This window comes from Phocoena phocoena, chromosome 14 (assembly GCF_963924675.1).
Source record: "Phocoena phocoena chromosome 14, mPhoPho1.1, whole genome shotgun sequence".
Classification (NCBI taxonomy): Eukaryota; Metazoa; Chordata; class Mammalia; order Artiodactyla; family Phocoenidae; genus Phocoena; species Phocoena phocoena.
The window spans coordinates 76971373-76987429 of NC_089232.1; the positions used below are offsets into that span (position 1 = coordinate 76971373).

Genomic DNA, 16057 nt, shown 5'->3' on the forward strand with positions numbered 1-16057 from the left:
AATGAGTAAGTGAAGGGATTCAATGAGGTCATATTCACACCCGGCCTGGCTCAGGGAGTGCCCACCCTCCCAGCTCTATTCAAGCCCCGGCTGTGATGCTGAGTCTTTGCCCTTTTCCTCCTCTGGCTCCAAGAGCCCTATAAAGCCTCCCTTTCTTTCCCTTAAGAGAGAAGGGGCTGGTCTTTAAACTCTCCAGTCTGTCTTAATGTAGTCTGTCTGCCTGTGAGTTTCTATTTACCATGTCACTAATTTCTTCTGCATTTGTGATTTTCTTCCCTGCAAAAGCAAAGGCCTGATTTTAGTCACACACACACACACACACAAAATAAAACAGGAGTGCTGTAGCCCTTTACTTGACACTAATCTTTCTAAGTAAGAATCCAGGTGTCACCCTGGATCCTGTACAAAATACAGGTTTAGTTAGCAACAGAAAGAAAGCTACCCGCCCCCAAAATGGCAGGAGAAGATTAATTGTAACAATTTTACACGATTGAAAAAATACATTTGAAATCATCGACCCTTTAAAATACCTCGAACAGACAGAAAAGGGCAAAGCCGACTGTCTCTTTGCAAAGGGCAAGTCTCTTGAGAAATGGTGGGAAAACTGGAAGCAAAAGTACCTACTGACTGTCAGTTAAGTGTTCTGGTGGTCCTGACTAGTCCAGAGGGAATTCCCTTAGAACTTTGCAGCCAGCAAGGTCACCACGCTCACTGTATAAAGATAACCAGGTGCTGTTGTGCCGTGAGGTGGTCCAGGTCTTTAAAGGTCCTCTGCCCCCACCCAGGGCGCTGGGTGGTAAGTCCCTGAGTCCCTGGGCAGAGCTCAGGTGCTCTGGGGCCCGCTGTTGAGAAGGTCTGTGAGTTCTCCGATGTACTTGATGGTGTACTTCAGCGTCTGGATCTTGGTGAGCGGCTGGCCCCTTTGGCTGTAGATGGGTGGCAGGTAATTCCGGAGGGTGTGCAGGGCATCGGCCAAGGTCCTCATCCGGAGCTTCTCCCTCTCGCTGGCCTTCCGTCTCCGCTGAACAGACATCCTGACTTTGGTGCCCTTCTGGGTTTTGGGGCCACCAGCGCCCTGCAGATAGGCAGGCTGGAAAGCTAACATATCATAGCCCACCTCCACCAGGCCGCCAGTCCCAAGGCCGCCGCAGTCATCGCCGCCCCCATTGTTGTCGCCTCCATGCCCACAGGACAGCCCAGCCACAGCTGGACAAGGAGAAGAATAGGACTCCAGCGATGGGGCCGGAGAGAGGCTCTGGGTGGGAGAGGCCTGGGTCAGCTCAAAGGGCCCTGCCCTGTCTTTCCAGTCCCAGGAGGACAGCAGGCCAGGGCTGTCGGAGGAGTCCAAGCCATCTTCGAGGCTGAGGAAGGTCTCACGCAGGTTGTCCATGCCTGCGACACAACTGCAGAGAGAACGACTCCGTGGCAAGTGAGAAGGAAAGTTCTGCCGCCCCGCCAGGGCAGAGGTCTCTTTTATGATGGTCGGGGAGAAGTGCTGAAGTGGGAACGAGGGCCGGGTAGAGGGAGTTCAAAGGAGAAACCAAGGACCAAGATGGAGAATGAACTCTTCAGGTGTCACTTTCTCCTCATTGATAATTAGCATCTTCCAGCTAAAATGTCTTTAAACAGAAAGGCCTCCGAGAGAAGAAAAAAGGAATTATCTTGTTGTAACTAAACCAATTAAAGCTGCATAACTAGACTTAGCATGTCCTGTGGAACTCATTAATGAGGGAGCGAAGAAAAACAAACCTAGGGCAATCTGCAGCAAGGAAGTGGTGGTGAGGGGCCTGGTGGGGAGGTGCAGAGTGCCCCAGAGGGGCCACGACCGCTTAGAGATTTCAGAGCAGAGGGGGTGCAATGCTGGAGAAGCGGTGTGCTCTAGGGACAAGGTAACCCCTCTGAGCTTGGATTCTTCATTTGTCAAACGCAGACAACGGCTCTTACTTCACGCGGCTCTTGGGAGGAGGGAACACAGGCACACCTTGGACGCCCGTTTCCTCCTTTCCTTCCTCTTTAGCAAATTTCCTTGGGTTTTGCAGAGTGCAGACAAGCCCCCAGCATTCCTACACTGAGAATGACAAAAGCCAGCAGCTCCAGTAAACCCAGAGCCATAATGAGCAGGAAATATCCTTCGAGAAGCTTAAAGCCCTAGCTTTAACTAAGCAGTTTGGGATTTCTCCCCAGCATACAGACACAGGGAAACAAAAAGCTCCTTTAGGGCAGGGAAGTTTGGAAAGTACCTGGCATTTAGCCTTCTGAAGGTCTTTTGAATATCCAGCTGCAGAGTCACACCTTGTTTTTTGAAATGTATAGAGGAAGTGTGAAATTAACTAGGGAGCCTGTTTTCCCCACCGTAGCTCCAAATGCCGCTGAATGTGTTAAGTTGGATCGTCTTGCTAGTTTGCTTCACTTCCTAATGCTCGGAGAGATAGACCCTGTGCTTTGGAAAGGGGGTCTCAGATTCCCCATTTGTCCCACAAACGCAACTTATTCTCTGTGCTACTAATTCTAGAAATTAGTATGAACATCAGACTCACAGTGAGTTACATTTCATATTAATGTGTCCTTTAACATGGTTATTAAAGTCCCTTTGCAGTTATCCAAATGTCAATGGTATAATTAGAACATTTGTGGTATTTTTTAATTAGCTTGGCTCAGGGGGGAAATAGCTCAAGCAGGTAATCTGTGGAAGAATGCTCTTAATTTTGCCATTTACTAAAAGACCCTAAGCCGTATCTTGAAGAATAATAACGTTAATGAAACATAATAAATGTAATAAATGACTTCTCCTTTCCCTTCTCCTCTTTCTCTCCCTTCAATTCTTATTGGAAAGCCTAGAATCTGTTGATTCTATTCAAGGAATTTTATATATAGTTATAACTAACCTTTATCTAAAAATGAACAAAACACACTTTACAGATAAAAATACGGAGGCTCTAAGAGCTTAAGAGAATCAGTAAAGATTTCCCTGGTAGGAAGTGGTAGTGCCACTAGGAAGTGGTTGACACAAGATCCCTCTTAAGACCCCAAAGCCCACCTTTAAAAAAAAAAACCTTTGGTTTCGGTAGAGGCAGGTGACGTGACTGCAACTCGGAGAGAAGGGTATTCTCAGTAGGCCTCAGGTGGACGTGGTGGTCCCCGTCACCATGGGCTTTCAGGCCTTGTATTCTAAACCACGTAAGACCATTTCTGTTTCCAGACGCCATCATATTTTTCCCTCTCTAAAGCTTCTTTCTAAAATTGCTGGTTTCTTAAACTTCTATTTTCGGAAATTTCATTTTCTAAATGAGACAATATCTGTGAAATCCTTGGTATACATAGACACTTAATAAATGTAGGTTTTGTTCTCATCGTTACTGTATGTGCACGGTCAAATTAACCAGTACCAGAACGACTTACCGGGTTCTGACTCCTCTCTCCTCTGAAGCCTGGTCACCCAGAAAACCTGCTCTTACAACAAGGAAAACTGCCTGGTTTCCATGTTTGTCAATGTAGACTCTCACTCTGGTAAGAAACAAACCAGAACCAGACTTGCATTTACCCTGCAATGAAGCATTTCTACCCTCAGAGGAAAATGGAGGCACAGGATATAGCCTAACGCTGATAGCATGCGAAGGCCTATAGCTGAGCACATGCTAGTTGGTGCTTTTCTATCTGCATTGAGGACCAGGCCACAGAAAGTGGACAAGACTAAACTGGACCCAGTAAAGCCTCGTTGACAGTGTGGTGTAGCGGGAATATGCGCTAGAGTTCACCCTCCCTTAGAGCAAATGACTCACCCCCTCAGGGCCTGAGAATTTTAATTTGTAAAAGGAGGATAATAGCATCTGTTCTACTTTGCAAAGAGCACCTGTGAAATGAGGAGTGTAGACCAGAGGATCATTAAACCCCCTTCCAGCTTTAAAATGCAATACAACACATTACTGTGTGAACATGGTACTTGATCGGAAGTAACCCACGATCACACCCATGAAGGGACTTAGAGGCTACTGAGTCCATCCTTTTATTTGCATTCTGGAGACGACAATGACTCACTCAGTGTCACACCAAAAGGCTGTGGCAAAGATGGGAATAGAAAAGCCAAAGTTGCCTGACTCCCAGATCTGTCATTTTTCTTCCCTTGAAGCTAATACAGATTAAGTGATAGATAAGCTTTCATATCAGTCAGAATGCATAGTCCCCACAGTACTGAGTTATTGGAATAAATATTTTAATATGAACTTAAATGTCATTCATTCAAAAAAATTTATAAGCTATTGTGACTCTGATTGTAACACATTAAAAAGAAGTCTCCAACCCCAAGGCATTCTCCTGAGAGGACTTTAAAATTTCCTGGTTCTCTTTTCCAAAGAGTAACATACAAGTACAGATTGTCTCAGCTTTCAAATCCCAGGTTGTTACAGTAAACTTTTCACTGTAGCTATACCCATAGAGAGGGACCCAGGATTTGCTACACAGATTAATGAGTGGTTTGGTGTCTAATTTTCAGAATGACAAGCTTCTAAGGGAATGAAATGACAGTCATGGCCCCAATAACAGTCATGACAGAGGCATGGACAACTGGGCATGTCACACTAGCCAGAGGTGATTGTAAACTTTGTATCTAAGGGCCAGGTAGAGCCATGTCCAGGAAATTGACAATAGACTCAAAGACAATAGACTCAAATTGACTCAAAGAATCAACTGGAAACAGAAGGCAATAGGCTGCTTCAATGCTGGAGTCTGAAACTACCAGTGGTCCCATAGCACCGCTAGCCCATAAGGCATCTCGGCACCGAGTTAGGAAAATGCAGAGCTTGGACCTATTCCAGCGCCATGACCTCTGGCCAAGCACCTCTTTGCAGGTGGCCCTGGGAGCCCTCTGTGGTGTGTCTCCTTTGCAATATTAGCATTTTTTTAGTAGTTTAGTGGCTGTTCAGACATTGGTGGACAGAAGGAATGTGGTACTGTTACAAGAATGCAGCCATCGGAGTCAGACTAACCTTACATTGGCTCCTGAGTCATTGTGACCTTGGACATGTTAATGCATCTCTCTTAGCTTCAGCTTTTGTCTGTAGAATTGAAATACTAATACTGACCTCACAGAGACCACACCTTCACCATGTCTACACGTGGTATGCTGTATGTATGCCAAAAAGCTTAAAACTGCGCTCAGTCAATTCTTGATTGCCTGAGTCAAGAGAAGAGCCACAGTACATGTAGTCAAATGCATCTCTCCCATTTTCTTTGACCTCAAGTCACCTCTACTTAGAAATCAAAGTTCCCTCCTTCAAATGCAACCTGATAGATAGATGATAGATAGATAGATAGATAATTTTAGATGAAACTAAGTTAGAGTTCTTTACCAAAGAACAATGGTTACCCTGGGTGGGTGGTCAGAGTCGATCAGCCTCCAGTGCTGATGGAGGATGCATTACCTAATAAAGCGATGCATTACCTATAGAAAATTTAGAAACAATGATAAAGCTGACTAAAAGTTGGTCTGTGTTTTATTACTGCTATGTAGTGTCAGTTCCAAACAATGACAATAATAAAATGACTACTCTGTGCTGGGGGTGCCCACTTCCACCACCACCCCATCCTTGGTACCACCGCCAAAGAGAACTTTAAATTTAGCCTAGCAGTTTGGAACTGCGACCCAGGGCACCTGGGTTCTGACCCTACTCTACTGTGGAACATTGAGTGATTCATTCATTTATGGACCTTGCCTTCCTTGTGTGAAAATTTGGACCATCCTATATACCTTGTTGCTAGAAAGTTAAGAAGATCGAAAACTGAAGCTTCCCTTTGGAAAATGTAAAGGGCTATAGGAATACGTTATGATATTTCCAAGATTAACAAAAATAACTACTTTACCTATAAAATCAATATTGCCATGCTCTGTAACAGCAGATAAAGCAGCACGGACAATGGCACTTTAAAGCCTATCTCCTGAGAAATAGTGCTGCCACCAGACCCTGGAGAAGCAGCAAGGCTGAGGGTCTGTTTCCCTTGTGACTTCCTGGATCCCTGTACACATGAGGCAGTCGGTGTGGGCCATCGGCTCAAGGCAGTGGGAAGGCTCAGATGGATTGCAACCTCCCAGGACACTGCAGAAAAGCCTTCAATAAATAAGAATCTGGTCAGTAACCAAAAAAACATCTAAGCCTGGAGTCTAGTTAAAATGAGAGTTAACTCTGTTGAATTCCTGTTGTGTGCAGAGAATGAGATCCATCTATTTTATTTTGCTTTTTAATTTTTGGCCACTCCATGAGGCTTGCGGAACCCCAGTTCCCCAACCAGGGATCAAACCCGTGCCCTTGGCATTGAAAGCTTGGAGTCTTAGCTTCCGGACCACCAGGGAATTCCCTACACTCATCTGTTTTAGATTCACTAGTTCATCTTAATTTTCATAGCAATTCTGTAGGGTAGAGGTTATAAACCACCCTCTAAAGATGAGGAAGCCCGGGTTCAGAAAGAGACCCAGCAAACACAGCGAGAAGATAGAAAAGGCAGGGTGCAACCTAAGGGCACAAAGGCCAAGCCCCAGGCTCCTTCCACTACACACACTGCCGCCCAGAAGGAATCATCCATGTGATGTAGTCAGGGGAGCATCTACAAGATGCGAGGCTTGGGTCACATCCCAACTCCTCAGTTCTTAGAAATTCTCCCTTCTCCGATGGACAGACAGTACGAAGCTTTGACTCCATTCATTCACTACTAACACTTAGTGCCTGATGTTCTAGTTATCTAGTCACATAAGTCTAACTTACTTTTCCAATTACATCGCCGTTCCTTGAAGGTATGGATGATTATTTTGCCAGGTCTTAGCATGGCACAAGGAGCTGAGAAGGAATCATGGATTAGCCTGTGGGTTTTAATTTGCTACGTGCTGCATACCAAGTACTGCGCTGGGTGCGGAGGACAGAAAGTTAAATTTAAAAACTTTTTTTCTTTGTGTTGCTGAGAGTATTGAGGGTGGAGATAGAGAAGTAAAAATACTTATAAAACCGTGTGTAAGTGCTATGATAAATTGAATCATAGGGCACCACCTGTACAGCTGTATGTGGCAGCCCTGGGAGCCCTCTGTGTCCCCTTTGCAATATTAGCACCCGTAGTACTTCAGTGGCTGTCCAAACACTGGTGCATGGCGAGAAAGTGATATTAGTGTCAAGAGGAGAGCCATCGGAGGCAGACTAAACCTGGGTCAAATCTTAGAAATAGTTGTACACAGATGAGGCCACGATAAAGAATCTGGAGGGTTTTCTGTAAGGTATGACGTCTGCAGCCTTGCTTTTTAAGTAGCATTCCTGTGGGTTCTTAAAAGGCTGTTCCTTTAAAAGTAGAGCTCTTTTAACAAGGTGAAAGTTTGGAGGAGAGCATTCTAGCCATTGCTTGATGGTTAGACCTAGCATGAATTGTGCAAGAAACTACCAGTCATTCCATGGTCCCAGGGGGTCAATTGGAGCTGGAGAGGAGAGCCTTGTTCACAATGATAAGGCACTTGGAGTTTATCTTGTAGATGACAGGAGCTTCTAGTCATCACGATGAAATTTAAGCAGAGGCCGGATTTGGCCAGCAGAACCCTAGAGCCATCACTCCAGCTGCTTGTGGAGGACGTGTTTGAGTGGAACATGCCTGGAGGCCAAGGCTGCACCAGGTCTTATTCTAGGTGCTTAACAGAGGTTAACTCACATTAATCCTCGAAACGACCCTATGAAGTATGTGCCATGATCGTCACCAATCCTCTTTGACTAATATTAGAAATCGAGGCACAGTTTGCAGCAACAGAGATGGACCTCGAGATTACCACACTAAAGCGAAGTAAGTCACAAAGACAAATACCATATGATATCACTTATATGTGGAATCTAAAATATGACGCAAATGAACGTATCTACGAAACAGAAATATTCACAGATATAGAGAACAGACTTGTGGTTGCCAAGGAGGAGGGGAGGAGGGGAGAGAAGGGTTGGGAGTTTGGGATTAGCAGATGCAAACTATTATCTATAGGATGGATAAACAACAAGGTCCTTCCGTATAGCCCAAGGAACTATATTCAACATCCTGCGATAAACCATAATGGAAAAGAATATGAAAATGAATACATATATGTATAACTGAATCACTTTGCTGTACAGCAGAAATTAACACAACATTGTAAATCAACTATACTTCAATAACGTATTTTTTTCAGAAAAGAAATTGAGGCACAGAGAGGTTAAGTAATTTGCCCAGGACCCCACACCTAATGACTGGTAGCCCTAAGATTCGACCCTAAGCAGGCTTCCTTGGGTCCAGACTTTTAACCACAGGCCAAAACACCGGAGAAGAATTAGAGGCATCAGCACGATGGTCCCTGTAGTGCCCTTGAAGCCAGAACTCAAGCTTGAACTTCAACTCTGTAAATACGAGAAGCCTGATTGATTGGTACCATTCAATCATGTAGACAATACAGGGCGCCTGAGATTGGCACTGTAGGGGCTAAAAACACGAAGTAGGTTTAGACTTGCTGTGCTTACTCCTAAATTAGATGTTAACATAAGATAGGCATTCCTCTCTGCCATGTTAGTGAACAGGCATAATTCTTACAGTCTAAAAGGAGTGTCATGTGTGCGTGCGAAGCACTCCCTTTCTCGGCCATACACAGTTATCCCAGTGATGAAACAATAATAATTAATGTATTTAGTGCTAAGTGCTTTGTATGGTTTATTCCATTTAAATCTTACAAAAAATCCTTTAAAGAAAACACTGGGGCTTAGAGAAGTTGAAAAAGTTGCCCAAAGCCACAAGATTAACCCGTGGAGGAGACACAGTCAAGACCCAGGCGGTCTGACTCTGAAGCACCAAGCTCCAGGAAGTGATTTTATATCTTGAGGGAAGAGGTAGGTGAGGGAGCGTTTTGGAAGTCCCCTTGGAGCCTGTTGTAAGGTTTGACACTGTTTTCCAACTTTGGGTTTGCAGTTCCAAAATAAAGGCCTCTGTCACCCCATACCACTTTCTACTTAGACTTAGGCCACAAAATTATCTTTATCAAGCAGGTACGGGGGATATTTAGACATATTTTCCTATAATTGAAATTTTTAGAAAGAATTCTTTTTGTATAGATAAAACACTTTTATGTATATACGTCAATCACAGCAGCAATAACACCTTTTTTCTAAAGCTAGTTTTTTTTAATTTTATTTATTTGTTTGTTTGCTTGTTTTGCGGTACGCCGGCCTCTCACTGTTGTGGTCTCTCCCGTTGTGGAGCACAGGCTCCGGACACGCGAGCTCAGCGGCCATGGCTCACGGGCCCAGCCGCTCCGTGGCACGTGGGATCTTCCCGGACCGGGGCACAAACCCATGTCCCCTGCATCGGCAGGCGGACTCTCAACCACTGCACCACCAGGGAAGCCCCTAGTTTTTTTTTTTTAAGAGATGCTTTTCTTTTGTAAGTCACCAATGTCTTTTTTATTTTTATCTGTTTATTTAAATTTATTTATTTTACTTATTTATTTTTGGCTGTGTTGGGTCTTCATTGCTGTGCGCGGGCTTCTCTAGTTGCGGCAGGCAGAGGCTACTCTTAGTTGCGGTGCGCGGGCTTCTCACTGCGGCGGCTTCTCTTGTGGAGCATGGGCTCTAGGCACGCGGGATTCAGTAGTTGTGGCTCGCAGGCTTAGTTGCTCCGCAGCATGTGGGATCTTCCCGGACCAGGGCTCGAACTCGTGTCCCCTGCATTGGCAGGCGGATTCTTAATCACTGAGCCACCAAGGAAGTCCAATAACACCTATTTTGAAGACTTACAACACCTACTCTGTGCTAGGTGCTAAAAATGAGGGCTTTGCCTATACTCTCACGTAATCCTCGATACAATCCGGTGAAATAGGCATCATCCTTAGTTTACAAGAGAGAATGCAAAGCTCAGATGCTCAGGACCCCGCCCAAGTTCACAGGACCCCGCGTCCCCTTTGGAGACCCAGCCTTACCCAACACCTGTGCAGCAGACACCCCCAGAGCCACAGCCCAGCCACGCGGCCACTTCCAGCCCTCACTGCCTCTAGCCCTGTGCTTGGCATGCCGACACTCAGTGGCCCCTGGTTTCAAAAGCTGTCTTTGGGCTTTGGGGTCTACACACTCCCCGGACCTTTGTATAATCCGCAGTCCCTTATCCTAGCCACAGCCCCACAGAACCCCACTGTCCACGCTAGCTCCTGGCCTTTCCGCTGGCAAGGGACACAGACGATGCTTGAACACAGTTGAGACTAAGTTAAAAACCTGGACCGTTTGCCCTATCTCACAACCTTAGCGCCCAGCTCACATCTGGATAAGAGATACTTCTCATGGGGCAGAGAGTGTGTGTGTGTGTGTGTGTGTGTCTGGGTGTGTGTTTAAAGAAAACACTTAAGTGCAATGTGGTGTTTTCCTATGCCCTTGAGCTGGTAAAGAGAAATAAAAGTAGCAGTTTCTTAGTTGGTTACTGACGCAGCCTCCTGGGCTGTGAAGCCACTGATGGTTCTTCCCAGCATCGCTTTCACGTCACTGCCATCACTCTCTCTACAAACTAGGAAAATGATAGAAGTTTCTGGCTCTCAGGATTTGAGTTTGAGGCTCATTGGAAAGCCAGAGGGTAATCTTTTGTTTTCGTTCTCTTAAACATAAATTGCAAGGCATTGTGCAATGTGCACATAGATGACTTTCACCAGCTGAGTATTTAAACTAGGACAAAGTAGCAGAAAAATAAAATAGGAATGAAACCATATGGCTGACTTTGTAGGAGAGATGAGAGACAGAAGATAAATATGCTAAACTGTAGAAATGCTTTAGGACAGAAAGAGAAAAGCCTCGCAGACTTCTCAAGCAGTTCCTGAGGAGGATTTCCTGACCTGAAACCATGTTTATCTCCATCCCCTTGGCTAAGCGGTGTCACAAGGTAGAGTAGCACCCTTGCTCCCAAACGTGTCTAAGATTTCTTTGTCCTCAAGCGCTTGCATGACCTGAGCTCAAGGTCCTCACTCATCAACCCACTCCACAGCCAAGCGCTGGGTGAATTTTCTTGGCCGAATGAATGTAGGTGGAGGCCAAGGCAGTGTGGCTTTCTCTAAAAAAAAAGCCTTAAAAAGGCTATTCCCAAATTGCCATGTCCCTGTGGGGTCCCTACAGTTTCTTTCTTTTTTTTTTTTTTTTAATAAATTTATTTATTTTATTTTTGGCTGCGTTGGGTCTTCGTTGCTGTGCACAGGCTTTCTCTAGTTGCGGCGAGCGGGGGCTGCTCTTCGTTGCGGTGCGCAGGCTTCTCGTTGCGGTGGCTTCTCCTGTTGCGGAGCACGGGCTCTAGGCACGCGGGATTCAGTAGTTGTGTCACGCGGGCTCCGTAGTTGTGGCTTGCGGGCTCTACGGCACAGAGCTCAGTAGTTGTGGCGCAGGGGCTTAGTTGTTCCGTGGCATGTGGGATCTTCCCTGACCAGGGATCGAACCCATGTCCCATGCATTGGCAGGCAGATTCTGAACCACTGGGCCACCAGGGAAGCCCCGTCCCTATGGTTTCTAATCAGAATATGAGCCACCTTCTCTTTTGAATATATGACTAAATGTGTTCATTTGGGATAAATATCCAGTCACCACGTCTGCACAAAATGGGCAGTTCGGTGGAGGACAGGAAGGTAGCAGAGAGGGGCATGTGATGTGTGGGGCGGAGGAACATCAGAGCAGGGCAAGAGGGTAATAAATAGAGGAAGTGAAGCTAATTCTCCCTTGAGAGGAGCAGGGCAGAATGTGTTGGGTTTTCCTATTGCAAGGGAATATGAGCCGTTCGTCTTGTTTCAAAATCTCATGTCAATATTTAGTCCACAAATAGCCTGGGGTTTTCCACACAAGGAAGGAGAGGCAGCTTTGAGAGCTTCACCACTGATTCTTCAGCACCAGTCTAGCAAGATTCCAAAAAAAAAAAAAAAAAAAAAAAAATCTTATGTGTTACATTTACACCTACTTCCCCCTTTTAAGTTGGATTCTTTATTACCACTGGTATTTGGGGTGGCATTTTAATACCCATGTCAAGAAGTTGAAAGCAATTTGCACTGAGGCTGTTCTCTAAGGATTTCCCTCTGTTTTTATCAGCTTGAGCAGCAGAAAAGTGCAAAGTTTCTTCTCTAGTCGTTGCCAAACCAATGACTAAGATGCCAAAACTCCTGGTATTAAATGAATACTCAATGTTTTTAGCAAGATATCTGTGTAATGAGTCTGCTCATTTTCAGAAACTCTGGCCCCTCCTTTGGACCATTTTCAATTCAGACTTCCATATTTGCAAGTTAATTGACACCTAAAAGGCAGAAAGAACAAATGTGGGAAAATATTTCCAACAAATATGACTCAAAAGGATATTGCTATGAAGAACTCATACAGACAAGAAAAACACAAGCTTGCCTTTGGGGAGATGAACAAGGGCATAAATAAACAGCTCGCAAAAGAAGTACCCAGCGGCTAACAAACGCAGAAGAAAATGTTCACCTCACTTAATCAAAGACATGCAAATGCAGCAACAAGGCGAGGCCATTTTTCACCTCCCAAATGGGCAAAGTTGGCAAGAGGGTGAGGAAACGGTCCCTCCCACACACCGCTTGTGGGAGGGTAAACTGGTTAGATTTTTTTTATATTTTAAAGTCTCCAGAATGCATTTGAGATTTAAAAGTCTCTTTGACACGTGAACTTTATTCTACAGAGCTAAATCAAGCTGCAGTCAAATATTTATGGGCAAGAAAGTTCATAGTGTTATGAGAGTAAAAAGTTAGAAACAACCTCAACATCTAATAAGAAAGCAGTGATTACATAAATTATGTCCTCTCCATAGGATGGCATACTACACAGTGGGGCTACACAGTGGATAAAAACCATATTTATGAAGAATGTGTAATATAGGAACTATAATTTAATATTAGAATTGTAAAACAAGATATATGAAATTAATACTTTGATACAATTATATTTTTTTTAATAGAAAAAGACTAAGTGTTTGAGTGGTTACTTCTGGTAATAGGAATTGAGGGTAAGTTTTCTTCGTTCATCTTTCTTCTTGAGGGGTAGTCTAGTGTCATGGTTAGAAACTGTAGACTCTGCAGCTAGGCTTCCTAGGTCCAAACTTTGACTCGTCTACTTTTGTAACTATATGATCCTAAGCAGGTAACTTAATCTCTCTGCATCTCAGTTTCTCTATTTGTAGTATGGGAATCATAACAGCACCTACTTCACAGAATTGCTGTGAAGATTAATTAATACATGGAAAGAAATTTCAATTTTTTTGTAGTTGCTATTATAAAGTAACTATACTTTATAGTTGTCAGTATTCTCTAAGTTTCAAAAAATTATTAATTTAAAAATTAGAATTTTCAAAGCAGTGACTAGGCAAGGCTGGCCTGAGTAGGTCCATGTATAGTGTACAGTACAAAGACTTGAGGATCACAGTTGCCCTCAAGTTGAGTCAAAGCAACTGGGTGGTCCACTTATTTAAAAAGAAAGAAGGAAAAGACAAAGTCGGAAGGAGGGAGGGAAAGAAGGAAGGAAGGAAGGGCCAGGGCAGCCGGGGGAACAGCAGAGAGGACAGTGGGTGTGGGAAGGTGGATGGTCCAGCTGCTACTCCCGTTAAAAATACAAAAAAGGAGCATCTAAAGTGAAATAATCACAAAGTGAAAATATATCCTCAAACAGCCCCTGAGATCCCCACAGGGGAAAGGAAGGGAGGAAGGAAGGGATGGAGGGAGGGACTCTGTAAAGACACTAGGACATCAACTAGTAGGACGTGTTAAGGTTGCTGAGTCCTTTCTGGGGCTCCATGTTTAGCACGCATGGCACATGGCTCACATGCACACCTTCCACACTTCCATGACAACAAGAAGAACCTGGGGAGAGAGGAAGAATTATTTTGAAAAGGAAGATTCCTAGGCCCCTCTCCTGAAGCTCTGATTTGATGAGTCTAGGCTGGAGCCCAGTAATCTCTTTTTTTAATAAGCAGGGAAGCTGGGAATCACTCACTTGGACAGAGAGAAGACCTCCAGGGCTCCAAGAGCTACTGAGCCTGGCTCCAGAAAGCCAAGAGCATGTCCAGTGTAGGCCCTTTGTCTAGATAGTTGGAGAGAGATAAACCCTTGGAGGCAGGGAGGAGGACTGAGTGACCTCCCGGGCTTGACATTTTCATGCTATTAAAATCTCTTCTGATAACATCTCTGCCTGTCATTTAAGGCCATCCATGTCCTGACCATCCCAACTTTCCATCCCCCTGGTCCTCAGGCACATTCTCTGCCCCATTCCAGGATGGCCCTACTTTGTCAGTAGACCACATTTTCTTCTCTCACCCTTCGCCTTGGCTGTGTCCCTCACCCAAATCTCTCTCTCTCTCCCTTAACCTCTCAGATTCTACCAGTCCCTCTAAGCCGGGGCCAAGTGTCTTCTCCAGAAACCTCTGTGATTTCTCCACTCCTCAGAGACCATGTATATGGACAGCCCAATTCAGAAGTTTATTATTATTCAGAAGTGTATTATATTGTTTAATAATTTTTCACTTGTTAAAATCAGAAACAAGGACCTTAATAATACCTAATACAAGAATATTGCCTTATAACATGTAAAAGATTTTCATATCTGTTATATCTTTGGAGCTTCACAAACAACATCACGAGGTGGGTCATATTATCATCACCATCAGAGAATTGAGGAAACTAAGGTTTAGAGAGGCTTTTTGAGCTTGCCTTCAGTAAAACGACCAATAAGTGACAGAAGTAAGAAACTGTGCCACTGGTAAAAGGAATAGGGGATCCCCCATATGAAAACTTGAGATGTGGGGTGTTCATGAATGGCTCTCTTTGTTGTCTAGAACTGGGGAGGGCTAAGACATCAGGCATTAAAGAACAGCTGCATTTCGGGGCTGAGCCAGTGTCATCCACAGGCTCAAATGGCAGGTTCATTATTGCAGCTGTTGCTGCTTTAGGGAGCCAGACAGCTGTTACCAGGAGGTGAATTCAAAGAGAACAGAGGAAATGGAATCCTGTGAAAATAACTGTGCCTGTATGTACGTGCTGGTGTTCTCCCTTCTCGCAGCTCAAAACGTCCTAAAGATTTAATCTAATTACTCCTTGTAGGAAGACCAGGCTTGGCAAGCACAAGTGAGAAAGCCAGGCAGAGAGAAGGTAAGTGTCTTAAACTAGCCTTTCCTGGACATTCTTAGGAATGGAAAGCCGAGGCTTTGAGGACTGCACAACTTTTCAATCATCAGCATTTGTGATCAGCTCTGCAGAAGGGTGATCTTGGCAGAGCCGGGGAGCCCTGGGAGTGTCTGTGCTAAGGAACAGACAGTGGGGTTGGAGATAAATTTCCCACTCCCCCTCTCCCTCCCCTCCCATCCCTTCCCCACGTTGCAAGCTGTTGTCATCTTATGGATCTTAGCAACATCTTCCGATGTTTTGGGGACTGTGCCTGCTGATAAGCCCTTGGTCTGTTTTCTCTTTTGATATTCTTACTCTCCAGCTTACTTCTCACTGAAGTTTCTTACTCCCTTCTCACTTGTCTCTTTCCTTCAGTTTGGACTTTCCCTTCTCACTCTCCTTAGAAGACAGGCTGGTCATCCCATTGTTATACATGGGCTGGTGTAGCTTTCCTGCCTGGGCTGAGTGGTGCCATCCCATTGGCTCTCCAGAGGCAAACTGTTTTTTTCTGGTCTACTCTGACTACCAGTCAACCCCGTGGTGGTGGCCTCTATTGTGTTAATAGTGGGTGCTACATGGGCTAACACGAGGCTATGCTCCTGTGGTACAGTCCACTGGACTAGACTATAAGCTGAACACTAAGAGAACAGGCTTCCTTTCTTCTAATTACCCTCGGATGCCCATCACTTACTGTGGTAATCATATGTATTCAGTGCCCACTTGCTTGAAAATATCCATTTCTCTACTCTTTTAAACTCATTTTTCTACATTAAACTCTCCTGTTTTATGTTGGGTTGAATTTTCAAATCATTATGAAATTTTATGGGGCACTTTCCATACATTTTGACTAGTACTTTATCTCCTGGTTTAATCAGTACACAACCCTAGGGGGTAGGGACTGTT

At 44.6% G+C, this 16057-nt stretch overlaps 1 protein-coding gene across 1 annotated transcript; it reads right to left on the reverse strand.

Annotated features, from left to right (window-relative positions):
• Positions 1–823: 823 nt before the first annotated feature.
• MSGN1 (mesogenin 1) lies at positions 824–1390 on the reverse strand. Its single transcript, XM_065890858.1, has one exon. The coding sequence runs from the start codon at positions 1388–1390 to the stop codon at positions 824–826; it is 567 nt and encodes a 188-aa protein (XP_065746930.1).
• Positions 1391–16057: the final 14667 nt, after the last annotated feature.

Coding starts and splice junctions, on each gene's coding strand:
- MSGN1 (XM_065890858.1), bottom strand. CDS start 1,390: ATGGACAACCTGCGTGAGACCTTCCTCAGCCTCGAAGATGGCTTGGAC.